General features: G+C 61.8%; 1 protein-coding gene across 3 annotated transcripts; it reads right to left on the reverse strand.

Moving 5' to 3' along the window:
• Positions 1-133: 133 nt before the first annotated feature.
• On the reverse strand, positions 134-11,934 carry COQ8B (coenzyme Q8B). Of its 3 annotated transcripts, none has more exons than XM_067556610.1 (15): positions 11,887-11,934; positions 11,671-11,801; positions 10,719-10,819; positions 10,169-10,235; positions 9,593-9,670; positions 9,224-9,346; positions 8,466-8,551; positions 8,044-8,184; positions 7,026-7,107; positions 6,675-6,768; positions 6,117-6,258; positions 5,547-5,654; positions 3,811-3,876; positions 2,454-2,540; positions 134-2,256 (listed from the first exon to the last, which is right to left on the reverse strand). In XM_067556610.1, the coding sequence occupies exons 6-15, from the start codon at positions 9,237-9,239 to the stop codon at positions 1,954-1,956; spliced, it is 1,125 nt and encodes a 374-aa protein (XP_067412711.1). In that variant the 5' UTR covers positions 9,240-9,346; positions 9,593-9,670; positions 10,169-10,235; positions 10,719-10,819; positions 11,671-11,801; positions 11,887-11,934; the 3' UTR covers positions 134-1,953. The 3 variants fall into 3 exon arrangements, with proteins under 3 accessions (XP_067412711.1, XP_067412709.1, XP_067412710.1); XM_067556608.1 differs by having other exon boundaries at positions 10,719-11,054; XM_067556609.1 differs by lacking the exon at positions 5,547-5,654 and having other exon boundaries at positions 10,719-11,054.
• Positions 11,935-13,935: the final 2,001 nt, after the last annotated feature.

Consider the following 13,935-nt stretch of genomic DNA (forward strand, 5'->3'; position numbering starts at 1 on the left):
GCAAGACGTCGGGGTTCAATGCCTAGCTCTGGAAGGGATGATGTCTAGTGGTTAAAGCGGGAGTGAGGGGGGAGAGTCTGTCGAACAAGGTATTGATGCCAGAACCGGGGATAGAACCCAGCTGTCCTGGCTCTCAACCCACTTGACCCCACAGCCAGAGATAGGACCCAGGAGTCCTGGCTCCCAGCTTCCACCAGTGGGATCCTCTAGACCCCACTAATAATAAAGATGAATGAACAACCTCCCCAAGGCCTGGAAGCAGCTGCCACGCACCAGCCTTATATCCAGATTCTCCAGGTTGCCCCATGACATCGGTGACCTGGAAGCCCCCAACCCCACAGGGCCGCCCCATTGGCCCAGCTACTTTTGGTTCCCAGGCACAACTGTTGCTTTCAATGCAAGAGAGAGGGGACGGGTAGGATTTAATGCCACCCCACAACTCCTCACACTAGCTCATCCCAGAAAAGTGAAGCTGCGCTCTGGTGGTTAAAGACTTGGGAGAGCTGGGTTTGATGTCTCTCTGCCACAGCCTCTCCGGGCCTCAGTTTCCCCATCTGAAAAATGGGGAAAATGCTTCATTGTCTGGTTAGGCCAGGAGCTCTTTGGGGCAGGGCCTGTCCCACTCTGTATCTGTGCAGCGCCTGGCGCAATGGGGCGCCTGATCTCGGTGGGGGTCCGTAGGTGGTATCGTGCCATAAGGAATGATTTCAGCATGAGCCGGTCAGGTCCTGCCGTGGCTCTGGCAGCCCAGGCGGAGTTGCAGCAAACAAGGTAGGTGGAACTGGGCTCGGCCCGTCTTTGCGGTGGGAAATCTGCCGTGTTCTTGGGAGCTGCTATGACGCTAGCCGGAAACAAATGCTCAGATTAAAACCAGCTGCCAGCTCCCTGCGTGGCTGGGGGGGGGGGGAGAGAAGAAACAGGCCATGGGGCTTCCCCCCTCTAGGAGGTACCGGCTCCGATCCAGCCCCAGGGCAGGCTGGGGAACGGGGGCCTGGGGCCTTTCCCCTCTAGCGTAGGGTTCTCATCCTGGGGCCCAGCAGGGCGAAGTGCCAGCTCCCACAGTGGGCAGAGACGGCAGCTAGAGCTGGTTGCCTGGAGGGGGGCCTGCGGGTGCACGGCCGGGAACTCGTCTGTGCCGTAGCCCAGCTGGAGGTTTTACCCGTCAGCCTGGGCTCCCTGGGGATTCACAGCATCGGTGGCAGTTACCCCAAGTAGCTCCCTTGCTGTGCTGGGGCAGCCGGCCTGGCCCCATCCGGTCCCTGCTAGGGGGCTGAGCCCAGCCGGGGGAGCCTGCTGAGCGGAAGTTGCTGGAGGGGTGGGGGATGGAAGACATGAGATCAAAGCCTTGGAAAAAGACCAAAGGCGCCTGCCGCTGGGTCTGAATCTGGGACACTGGGATGATGCAGAGCCAAGGGTGGATAGTGGAGGAGGGGGAAGTTGCAGCCCGGCTCTGCTGCAGGGAAGGGGCGGCAAAGACAGGGGGCACAATGGGGGGGGAGGGGGAGATGGACCCTAAAATGGGAATCGCGTCTATTTCCTCTTCTGGCTCTGCAGGAACCAGCTGGGGGCAGCAGGACACTGCCCCCCTCCCCGATCCAGCCCCTTGTGCGGGGCAGCAGTAGCGGGGGGGCAAGGGGGGGCACGTGGAACCAAGCCCCCACCCTCGGGGAGGCGGGGAGCCGTGGTGAAAGAAAACCGACGAGGCCCAGCCCAGATGCCGCAGCTTTAATAAGCACAGACACGGCGGCAGGACGACGTCGCTGTCAGTGGGCGTGGTGGGGCTGGGTGTGGTGGGTGCAGGGCCCCAGGGAGACGGGCACAGATGGCCCCTGGAGCTTGGCCCAGTTCCTAGCCCAGCACATGATGGGCTCTGGCCACGTACAGGGCTGAGAAGTCATCCAGGATCTCGGTGCAGGAAGGCCCCGGCCAGGAAGCCCAGGCCCACCCTCGGTCCTAGGTCCCCCCCACTGGACCGGCATCTTGTTCCCGGGCCCAGTACTGCCCGTAGAGCTCCTGGAAGAGCCCGTGGCAGGGGATGCGGGCGTGCAGGCGCGCGCAGAGAAGGAAGCAGCCGGCCAGCTTGCGATGCAGCGCATAGCTCTCCTCGGGGGGCGGCGCCAGCCGGTGGTGCAGCATGACGGGGATCAGGGCCTGGATGCGCCGCGTGGTGCTCTGGGCGCTGAAGTCGAAGGGCCCCGGGGCGGAGAACGCCTCCCCCAGGATCATCACCGCGTCCACGTGCGCCTCCTCGAACTCCTGGGCAGGGGGCAGGGTTAGAGCTGGAGGGAGGGTCGACTCCTGGAACAGCCAAACCCCTCCACCCACACCCTCACTCTTGACCCGCAGTCCCCTGCTAGCCCAGCCCTGGCTTCACCCGTCCTGACTCCTCCTCTCCACCCCGCTGCCTGGGGTCTCCGCTCTGCCCCCAGGACCCACTGAGCCCAGCCGCTCACCTTGGTCTCGAATCCAGTCACAAACTTCAGGTCTTTGGATTTCTGGAGCACCTTGGCCCGGTCCCCATCGGCTGCAGCTTTCACCACCTGCGGCAAGGAGGGGCCAGGTGAGAACGAGCCGCAGGGCTGAGGCGATACACCCACTTGGGGGACCCCTCCCACCACCACCACCCCCGGCCAGAGAAGGAGAAGTCCCCTCTCCCAGCCAGGTGCTGGGGCGGGAGGGGACCGAGGTCTCACGGGGTGGCTGCAGGGCGATCTAGAGATCGGGTCGTGGGTTCAAAGTCAGCACAGAGCCCCCTAGCGCCCCACTTGCTCCCTCTCCCCCTGCCGGCTGGGGTTCCCCGCCAGGCCTCCACCTGGGCGGCTGCAAGGGGGAGGCAGGATCCTGGCTGGGGTGGCGCCAGGCGACTGGGCGTAGGCGCCAGTTCCCATAAATGCCGAGGCCCCTGGGGGCTCTGAGCCCAGGATGCTCTGTGGACGTTTCCACTGCCAAGCTGCAGGCGTTTGCCAACGCTGCCCGCTGGGTCCCTGTGCCGGGCCCGTCACCAGCCCAGCGATGGGAACAGCAGGAGACGTGGCTGGCCAGTCCCCCCACAGGCACCTGGAACCCGGCTCCCAGCCCAAGGACCCTGTGTGGCAGAGGCAGGGCTGCTGGGGGGGCTCCAGGGGCGTCCCATATGTGGACGGCAGAAAAGGTACCAATGGGCATCACAGCAAAGGCTGCTGGGAGGGGGGCCAGCAGCGCATGGCTCGGGGCCACAGGCTGGTCCCCGGTGTGGAGTGCACCTTTCCCACACAGGGACGATCTAAGGCTCCCATGCTCCAAGGATGCCCGGTTCCTGCCTGCTCCACTCAACCCAACCCAATTCCCCGAGCACCCAGCGCTGCCCCAGACTTCAGCCTATTCCCAGCTCTGCCATTGGCCTCGGGCAAGTCCCCAACTTGTGACTCAGTTTCCCTATCTGTAAAAGGGGGAAGATGATACTGGAGCTCTGTAAAAATCAAGACCAGCTACTGTTATCTATGTTACACAGGCCCCAGCCAAGATTAGGGTCCTGTTGTGCCAGGCATCGACGGAGATCAGGACCCCTGAGCGCTGGGCACTGGACATGCAGGGAGAGACGATCTCTGCCCCAAAGAGCTCCCAGTCTGAACAGACACAGGGTGAGAGGAGAAACTGAGGCACTGGTGGGAGCAGAGCTGGGAACAGAATCCAGGAGTCCCATCAATACAGTGGCCTCACCCCTTGCTGCCTCTAACCCCGGGGGCTCTGACGCAGCAGCCAGGATGTCTGCGATACAGACAGACAGGCTCCTGTGTGCGCTGCGTGGTGGGGGGCTGAATGTACTCGTACCTCGATGTAGTGATGGGTGAATTCTCTGCTGAAGGGCCGGCTTGCTCCAAAATCCAGCAGGGTCACCTGGAATGAACAACAGCAGCGGCTCAGAGCCCCTGGGGACAGGGGCTTATTTTTTAGTGGGCTGCCTGGGACAAGAAGGACCTCAAGCCAAGGAAACAGCCAGCATAGGGGCTTGATCCAAGACCCAGTGAGATCCCACTGTTGGCTTCAATCGACTGTGGCTCTGGCCTGCTCCAGGGCTGGGCACCATGCCAGGAAACAGGAGTGACCAATTTCCAACAATCCAAGGAGCCGTCGCCATGCACCCATGGAACTCTCTGCTGCTGGGTCCTGAAAACATTTCCGTGCTTAGCCGGCCTCTCAACCCCCAAGCGCTTTGTCAGCAGCTGGGTCTCTGCCTGGCGCTCGGCCAGAATGGTTTTCAGCTGATGTGTTTTTTATTGTCCGTGCCACGGAGCAGATTTGTGAGCTCTTTGCTAGAGAGCGGACCCGATAAATAATTCACCAGGTAGATTGGGATCGATATGCCCTGTGGGATGCAGGGGGAAATGGAGACGCAGGGAGGTGAGGGAATCGCCCCAGGGTAAAGGAGGAGGCTGAGGCAGAGGAGAAATTGAGGTGCTCCTGGCCCACAGCCGCAAGCACAGACAGCGCCAATGGACGTACGACGGGAAGCACTGACCTCCGGGACTCCCCGCGGCAGGATCTCAGTGGGATGAAGAGTTCAGAGCTCAGACACTGATGTTTGAATTTCATTTGGCACAGCCAACTGGCCAGTCAGCTTCACACATTTCAAAGGGCCCCTCATGATCAGCCCATCTGACCGACACAGGCCAGAACACAGCACCCGGCCTTCCCTTCGCCCCCCACCCTACGCTTCCGAGGGGCCGGAGCATAACGTCCTCCCTGCTGTCCTGTCCCGGCACGGCACGGCACGGCTGCACACCCATCAGGGCTGATTCCTGCAGGGGTCCCCCACTAGGACTTTCCACAGCGCTGCTCTCCAAACCAGCCGGTCTGCAATGCTCTCAAAACACAGCAGGTCGGGGGAGATTACAATATGCATTACGGTAGCCCTTAGAGGCCAAGGTGCTGGGGAGGATTATTATGTGTATTACAGTAACCCCCAGAGACCATGAAATGGGGGTGATTGTTACATTACATTATTATGGTAGCGGGGGGGGGGGGGGGTGATTAATCGATATATTACAGAAGCCCCTAGAGACCAGAGTTCTAGGAGTGATTACTATGGGTATTATGGTAGCCACTGGTGGGGTGGGGTGTGATTACTATGGGTATTATGGTAGCCCCTAGAGGCTGGTAACTGTATTACAGTAGCTACTACTGTAATAGCCCCTAGAGGTGGGTTACTATGGGTATTACAGTAGTAGCTACTGTAATACACAGTTACCAGCCTCTAGGGGCTACCATAATACCCATAGTAATTGGCCCCCCCAAAACCCTGGCCTCTGGTGGGGGGTACAGTAGGGACCCTGGTGTTCAGTGATGCCTGGCTCTGGCATCGGCGCCCTGGGGCCACGGCTTTTGTCCCCAGCAGAGACCCCGGAGAAATGTGGAGAAGCAACAGGGGGTTCCCCCACCCACCCAGGGCACCCAGTGGGGGCTCACTCGCTCTCTTGCTGCTCCCCTGGCTCTGGTGCCACCCTGCAGAGCGCAGCCCCCTCCCATGGTCATTCCCCCCTCCCCCCGGCAGCAGGCCCACGCCCCACCTTGTGCTTGCCAGCGTCGTAGAAGAAGTTGGCCCAGTTGGGGTCCGTCTGCATGAAGCGGAATTGGAAGAGCTCCCGCAGGCAGAGGCGCAGGACGTTGTGACAGATCTGGGGGGGCAGCGGGGGAGGGGAGGTTATTGGCATTGCCCGGAGACCCCAGCTAAAACCAGGGCCTCGGGATCACAGGTGCATTCTTAGCAGCAATATGGTAGTTGAGAATGGGGGGGTGGTCTTGCTGCACCAGTTGTTGCACAGATATGGAGCTGGTCAGGCCTGAAGAGCTCCCAGTCTGGGGAAGGGTTGTGATCCCCTCTACAGACGGGAAACTGAGCCCCAGAGATGCAGGGACTTGCTCAAGGTCACACAACAGCTTAGACGCAGAGATAGGCATAGAACCTGGCCCCCCAGCTCTGACCTCTAGAATCCCCTCCCCTCCCAGGGCTGGGGAGAGAACCCAGGAGTCCTGGTCCCCCAGCTCTGACCACCAGACCTCACCCCACTGTCAGCGGGGGCAACCCAGCTGTCGTGATCGTCTAACCGGCTCCCCCTGCACGTGCGTCCACCCCTCACCTCGTTCCGGATGTCCTGGGCCAGATCCTGGCATTGATCCAGGGGGACACCGCTCCCCAGTTCCATGGTCAGCACCCGCTGAGTTGTCAGCTCGGCCACCACTCTGGGCACCTCGAAGAAAGGGTCGCTGGCCAGGAGCTGCCTGGGAGAGGTCAACAGGACACGACTGGCTACCCCCAGCTCTGCCAGCCAGGAGCAACCGCCACACCCCCACTGCCAGCTCCCCCCACCTCCGGGACCAGGGAGCCACCAGCCTCCCTGTTGGCGGGACGCAGCACACGTGGCTTTTAGGGGATGGGGCAGCCTGGCTAGAAGGGGGACCAAGGAATAGCTCACAGGTGTCTTAGCTCAGCTGGAGCAGTGCATGCTGGGACATATGGGGGGGGGAGACCTAACAGGGAGCAGTGCATGCTGGGTAATGGAGTCCCCATGGGCTGCACCCCAATACAAAAAGCAGCAGATGCTGCACTGAGCATGGGTTGGGGGAGAGGGGGGCAGGTCCCCACAACCAGCCCACAGTCCCTTCCTGGTGGGGAGCCCAGCCTGTGGCGCCAGTACCTGAACCTCTGGGCGCAGTCGGCCTCGCGCCGGTAGTCGCACTCCCACTCCAGCTCTCTCTGTAGCACCTGCAGCGTGTTGTCGGCGAAAAGGCCTGGCCGGGGCGGGGGGGAAGAGGGAGAGATGAGGCTGTCAGCGCACACTGTGCCGGGGGAGAGGGGCGCGGGCAGGAGATCTCCCCACCGCTTCCAGCATGTGTTGCAGCCCCCAAGGAAAGTCTCCCCCGGGCTGATGGCTGCCGGGGTCAGGAAGGAACCCCAGAAGCGCAAGAGGGTGAGATGTCGAGTAATGTGCCCCCCCACACCCCCCCCAGGGACCGCTCTCCCTGCCCACTGCGGCCCAGCCCCTTACCCGCCGGGAGTACCGCACTCATTCTCAGCAGCACCAGCAGGTTGTCCACGTCGCTCCGGATGCTCTGGCCTACACCAGGGTACTGTGGGGAGGCAGAGACAGAGACGCGCCGGCTCAGAGAACGCAGGGAAGTTCACCGGCCCCCCCTCAGCGCCCAGCACTTACCAGCCCCCTGCCCCCACGGGAGATCAGTCAGGGCCACTGCCCCACTGTGCAGATGGGGAAATTGAGGCTCTGTCCCCACTGCAGCATTGGGTCGACATTAGGCAGCTTACCTCGACCTAGTTATGTCAGTGTCCGCACTACAGCCCTGCTCCTGCCTGTGTAAGCGCCCACCACACCCCCCTAACAACTCCATCACCATGCAAGGCGCAGGGCTCATGTCGGGGCAGTTAGGGCGAGGCAGGGTCCCTGTGCACACTGCCAGCTGCTTGCATCAGCTGCAGGTTACCTTGTCAATTTCATGGCTCCATGCTAGATCCGTGAAATTGACAAGAACGCTCCAGCAGGGCTGCCCCCCTGCCGGGATCCTGGCTCCTTGTTCCTGGCTCCTTACGGAGAGCAGGGATGCTGCCTCGAGGTTCCCAGCTTCACCAAGGCTCCCTGCCGGGAGCACGGCAGCCACCTGGTGGAGAGCGGGGAGCCACACAGCAGCCCCAGTGCTCTCAGCCCTGCACGCGCATGCACCACCCGCAGAAGGAAAGCGTGTGGACATGAACCACCGCAGCAATTACTCTGGTGGCTGTAACATAGGTCGACTTAAGCTTTTTAGTGTGGACATGCCCTGAGAAGGGAAGGGGCTTGACTATGGTCACAAAGCAAGACAGTAGCAGAGCTAGGAATAGAACCCAGGAGTCCTGGCTCCCCGCTCCCCTCCCTGAGCCGGGGACAGAACCCAGGAGTCCTGGCTCCCAGCCCCTCCACTCTAACCTCCCCCCATGCTCCCCCTGTAACTGGTCCGGCTACCCTGCCACTGCCACCTGTGTGTGCTGGGAAAGGGGGGGCGTGAGCTGCTCACCTGGATCTTCATGGCCACCTCCGTCCCGTCGTGGAGCACCCCGAGGTGCACCTGGCCGATGGACGCCGCTGCGAAGGGCGTCTCCTTGAAGGAGGCCACTTTCTCCTGCCAGTCCGACCCCAGCTCCTCCGCCAGCACCCTCTGAAACGCCGGGGGGGAGGGGGGGAGAGGGGGAGACTCACACTCAGCCAGTGTCCTGCCCCAGGGCAGGAGGGGGGACAGCCCAACCACCCCCTGGGGGCACGGTGGGTTACGCTGCTGGCCACGTGGGGTGAGCCTGAGAGGGCACAGAGCTTCTTGTCTCCAGGGCACGGCATCCCCACAAGGCCCCTCACCGGGGTGGCTCCGGGGCAGCCGGGCTCTCCCTGGCAGGGGCTTCCCCCAGCAGAGCAGGTGCGGGCAGTGGGGCCCCCGTCACTCACCCTGGTCTGCCAGGCCGGCATGAAGTCTGCGCTCTGCCGCACCCGCGCGAAGATCCGCTGCAGCTGGGGGCTGAGGAAGCTGTCATCTGTGGGGAGCGGCGGACGGGTCAGCGGGGCCCTGCTGGGACCAGACATACTCCCCATCCCCCCATCTCCACCCCCACCTCCTGCCGGACTCATTCCCCGGGTGCAGCCCAACCAGAGAGCCTGGCTCCCTGCCCCCCCGTCCCTGCCTGGGGGTTATGGATCTCACCTCCCTCCCCACCATTCTGTACTCTGCACCCCCATGTCAGTTACAGCAGCCTCTGGGGCTGCTCTAGCTTACGCTCTGCCCCCATGGGCTTGGGGGGCAGGGATCAGCCACAGGACAGTGCATCCCAGTAACGCCCCTGATCTGTCCCCTATGGGCCCTGGGGGGCAGAAAATAGTCACAGCGCAGTGCACGCCGTCCCCCCAATCTGCCCCCTACGAACCCTGAGCAGTGGAGAATAGCCACGGTGCAGTGTGCTCTGGCCATGCTCCCAATCTGCCCCCATGGGCCCTGGGGGGCAGGGAACAGCCCCAGTGCAGTGCGCTGGGTGGGTAGATCTCAGGGGGTCGATCCTGCCCCAGAGCAGCACAGAGGGTCCTGAAAGTCCCGAGACCCCCGATATTCTTCTGCCTGGCGTACGGGGCGTGAGGCTCTCTGGGCACGCCTGGGCTGGCCCTTCCCACGTGGCAGAGAGGATAACGTCGAGGGGCCGGAGGCAGGCGCCTACCTTGGATACTCAGCATCTGCCCGATTTTTAGGGCGGCGCCCCGCACCCTGCACAGCGTGTCCACGATCCGCGCAGCGTTGGCCTCCGACAGGAAGGGGCTGGAGTCCAGGAGGGAGTTGCTGTCTGAGCAAAGGGGGCAGGAAATGAGGCAGTGGGGTTTTCCTAGAGCTAGTTCCTTGGGGGAGGGCTGGCACCCCACATCTCACCAGCCACAGGCGCAATCAGCCCCCCTGGGAGAGAGATCAGTGGGCCAGAGACCCACCCAGCCCCCTTCCCCACCGACCCAACCCCCCTCCACTCCTAAAGGCGTATGGGCCATGGGGATCCAGCCTCCTAGGGCTGCCCAAAGGGAGCCTGACCCCCGCTTACCCCTGGGTTTCTTCTCCCCATTGAACGAGGTCCTGGCCACCTCTGCCAGGGCTCCGATGCCCAGCCCCACCGCCAGACCTGGGGAGAGAGGCACGGGTGAGATGGCTGCTGCTAGGGGGCTGCCTGGCAGAGGGGGCACCTCCTGGGGGGAGAGAGGGGGGCGCTGAGGCCAGTCTGAAGCTGCCAGCCGGGCCAGGGATCCCACATGGGATGAGCCACCAGCCAGGCCAAAACGTGGGGCGGGCTAGTCTCTCCCTGGTACGGGTGTTGGCCGGTCCCCGGGAGGGTCACATGCTGCATTAGGGAAGGGGCTGCCAGGCCTCCCGTGCATGCACATCGCAACACACTACCCACACGCAAGTGATCTCACGCACGTACCGGTGACACGACATGCACACGCCCAGAGACAGCAGAGCCCAGCTCCTCCAGCAGGGAGGCAGACAGACAGATGCACACTCAGAGCCGGGACACGGACACCCCCCCACATCCCGCCCCCGGCAGAGGCTCATGCACACACTCACCCAGGTGCTAGCTAACTCCGCTCACATGCGCACACCGGGCTCTCGCAGACTCTACCTCCAAAGCTGGCGAGCCGGCCGACGCGCGACGCGGGCACCGTCCGCTCCCGGGCTCTCTCGCTGAGCTGGCAGGAAGACAACAGGGGCAGCGTGTCCAAAGGGGGCTCTAACCCTAGCCCCGGCGCTGCCCTGCTGGGGGACCTTGAGGACATCCCTGCCCCTCTTTGTGCCTCAGTTTCTCCTCCCCCGCCCCTGTCTATCTGCAAGCTCCTCGGGGCAGGGGCTGACTCTCGTTCTGTGTCCTGGGGGCCCCGATCCCAGCGGGGTCCCTACGTGCTACCGTAATACACCTAATAACACGCCTCTAGATCTGCGGGCAAAAAGAGCTACATGCAGGCCAAATATTTAGAAATAAAGCCCAGGATTTTAGCAAATGCTGAGGCCCCTTTGAGGTGTCCCAAGTGCCCCCACCCCTCCAGCCCCTTTCGGCCATCCTGGACCAAGAATCTAATTAAAAGACTCCCCCAGCCCACCACTTCCCAGGACAGCACTGAATGCCAAGACTGTGCCTGCAGTACCCACGGCGCCTCCTGCTTATCCCTCCTCACCTTCTGCCGCGGGGCCCGGGCCTGCTCCTCTGGGCCCGTCTTCTGCCTGGCCTCCCGGGCTCTGCGGATGTCGTCAGCCGCGAGGGCTCCCAGCACCGCATCTTGGTGGAAGAGCCGGCAGGGGCTGAGACCGGGACACCCGGAGACCCTAGTGCCGGCGTGTGCCACAGGCCGAGAGGAAGGAGCCGGCTGGCCAGAAGCCGTAGGAACTGTGGGGGGCTGAAGTTTTGCTCCCCCTAACAGAGACTCATCTGAGTGCTGCTGAGGGGCCCCCCTTGGACCCGATGTTCCAACTTTCTCTCTTGGGACAAGCTCCTGGAGTCCCCAAACTCCTGCCTGGAACAGGAGAATCAGAGAAAGTGTCTGTGTGCCTGCCTGCGTGTGCGTCTGTGTTTCTGACTGTCCCCCTGTCAGCGTGGGAAGAGGTTGTCCTGAATTCCCTCCAAACGATTCCATGGCACCTGGCAAGTCACAGGTGCCGTCTGGACCAACCCACCGGGACGGCAAGGAACTCAGGGCTCCAGCCTGCCTCCCGCCCCAGCAGCCAGCGTCCAACCACACCCACTGTGAGGGCGTTGGGGTGGCAACGCTGGATGGATTGTCTGCCCCCAGGGCGTGAGGAGGGCCGGCTACTGGGCATCATCACAGGGTCTGGATGGGTACAGCGGGAATACAGCACTGAGCGCAGGACGGGAGGGAGGGAGGGATGGATGGATGCACAGAGACAGGATGGCTGGATGGGACAGATGGAGATGTACGGAGATGGGATGGGTGCACATGGGGAAGAGAGGGACGGATGTATACGGGGCTGGCATGGATGGAGATGGGGGGGTGGAAACGAGGTGGACGGGGAGAGAAGGCCGGGCAGGTGGAGGTGGGCGGAGAAGGGAAGGGCTGGAATGAGGGCGCTGGGGGGACGGACGGACGGACGCGCCCGGGGGGTCTCACTCACCCCGCTGCTCGCCGGCAGGCCGCAGGGCCAGGCTCTCGGCGCCCAGCTCCGGAGGAGCCCACGCGGGGTCCCCGCCAGCGCCTCGCCCACGCCACGCAGGGCCCCGCGCAGCTCCGGCCACATGGCTGCACCTGCGGGGGGAGGGGAGCAAAGGTCACCGGCCCGGTCTAGCCCCATCCACGGGGGGGGGGGGGGGTGCTCAGTCCCAGTTCTCACCCGGGTCCGACCCGCGCCGGCTCCTGTCCCGTCCTGTCCTGTCCCTCCGCTTCCAGGTTCAGTGAAGCCCCGCCCTCCGCCAGCCTAGAGGAGCCAATAGGGGCCTTTCCTTCGTGACTGACGGCAGGACCAGCCAATGGAAGGAGCAAGAAGGGTCTAGGCCCCGCCTCCTGCTGGGGTGAGGGAGCACGCACGTGGGTTGGGGGTGGGGTTCGCTCACCCACTTCGTGCACGCGCGTTGCACACTCCTTGGTAGCCCGCCCGTTGCACACCAATTGCACACTCCCCAGTTCATTGCACACTCACTGGCCCATTACACACTTGCTGGCTCATTGTTCACCCCGTGATTGTGCTGTCCCTGTGTCCCTGCTCAGCCCCCGGTCGGGTGGCAGGATTCACTCTGTGCAGAGCCAGGAGGTGACTGAACCTGGTCCTGGGCCACCTCCACCCCCCCACCGTGCGCCCCACAGAGCCTTATTGCTTGGGCTGAAAGTACAGGGCATATGACACACAGGTGAACATTTAGGATAGCATCCAGTAGAGGGCAGCACACAAACACACAGCGCGGGGCTCATACCCTCCAGCAGGGGGCAGGAGGGACACACACACACACACACACACACACGCACAGAGCAGGGCTCACCCCCTCCAGGAGGAGATGTCCAGACATACGCACACACAGCAGGGCTCATCCTTTCCAGCAGGGGGCAGCCGGGGCACGCATGCACACACACACACACACACACACAGAGCAGAGCTCAGCCCTTCCAGCAGGGGGTGGCTGGGATTGACACACACACACACACACCACAGCCCTTCTCATCTGAGACTCTCAAAGCATGTTACAAACAGCAAGAGCAAGCCATGCTGAGGCTGGATCGGAGCGAAGGAAGCTGGCAGCCCTAGAAACAAGCCCAAAGACGCAGACCCAAGAAGAGACAGAACAGTCTCCAATCACCATCCTTGTGTGATCCCAAGTGATCCAGACCCATTGAGGATGGGAGAGCTTGAGCTCGCTTTGCCCCAGTAAATTCCCTGAGGTGGAAATGGAGACCCCGGCTTGGATCTGAATTAAATTTGGTTGAAAGAAGCAACATTACTAGTAGAGTTGTGTGTGCGGGTGCATGCATGCGCTGCCCCCTGCTGGAGGGGCTGTGTCCTGCTCTGTGTGTGTGTGTGTGTGTGAGGGAGGAAAGCAGAGTTGTTAGGCTCCTGCACAGGGAGGAACAGCTGAATTGAAATCTGAGGTCAGAAACCCTGATTTGTGTGCTCCTTTCATTCCTCACGTGTGGAAATAGCACATGATTATCCCCCGTCCCCAACCTTTCCGCCTAGTGAAAACAAGGCTGTTGGGTCAGAGACAAGCTCTGGAGAGTAAAAAAAGCCTTTGAACAATGTGAACAGGGGAATTTATTTAGGGAAAGGGCTTGGGACCCAACTGGAAAAGTGTAGCGCAAAAACCTCAATCCCCAGTGCTTGCGGAATAAAAGCCAACTTCAAAAATCATGTCAGATCCCAAGAGTCCTTGCTCCCAGCCCCTCCTGATCTAACCCACTACACCCCACTGCCCTCCCAGAGCCAGGGATAGAACCAGGAGTCCTTGCTTCCCCCACCACTTCTAACCATTAGACCCCACTGCCCTCCAAGAGCAGAGAATTCCCACGAAAAGCACGACACACAAAAATCACGAGATTTGGTTTTTAATAACATGTTTTGGAATCTTCAGATTTGATGTTCTAGTTTCGGAGCCTGCCTGGGCGTCATGTTTACAAGCTTTTCTCCACCCCCACCAGGGCTTGCAACTTCCTTTTTATAACAAGTAAAAGAAAGCCTAGATTCTCAGGGATTAATGTGACTCCAGGCACTGAGGCTTTATGAGAGACCCCAAACAGCAGAAAACTCATGTCAAAATTGCAAAAGTTGGATGCACTGTAAAGGAGAAGGCAGACGTTTTGCAGTGTTGCCAACTCATGGGATTTTATCACAGGTCTTGGGCTCTTTGGGGGTTTAATTGGATTCCTGGCTCCTGGGGTCAAGGGTTATGTGAGA

Source organism: Emydura macquarii, unplaced genomic scaffold (assembly GCF_026122565.2).
Source record: "Emydura macquarii macquarii isolate MOO-44397 ecotype Brisbane River unplaced genomic scaffold, CSIRO-AGI_Emac_v2 contig_1790, whole genome shotgun sequence".
Taxonomy (NCBI): Eukaryota; Metazoa; Chordata; order Testudines; family Chelidae; genus Emydura; species Emydura macquarii.

Coding starts and splice junctions, on each gene's coding strand:
- COQ8B (XM_067556608.1), bottom strand. CDS start 11,793: ATGTGGCCGGAGCTGCGCGGGGCCCTGCGTGGCGTGGGCGAGGCGCTG. Junction 10,236..10,718: donor CCCGGGCCCCGCGGCAGAAG/GTGAGGAGGGAT, acceptor TCTTCCTGCCAG/CTCAGCGAGAGAGCCCGGGA. Junction 8,185..8,465: donor TGCCGGCCTGGCAGACCAGG/GTGAGTGACGGG, acceptor CCGGCGTTTCAG/AGGGTGCTGGCGGAGGAGCT.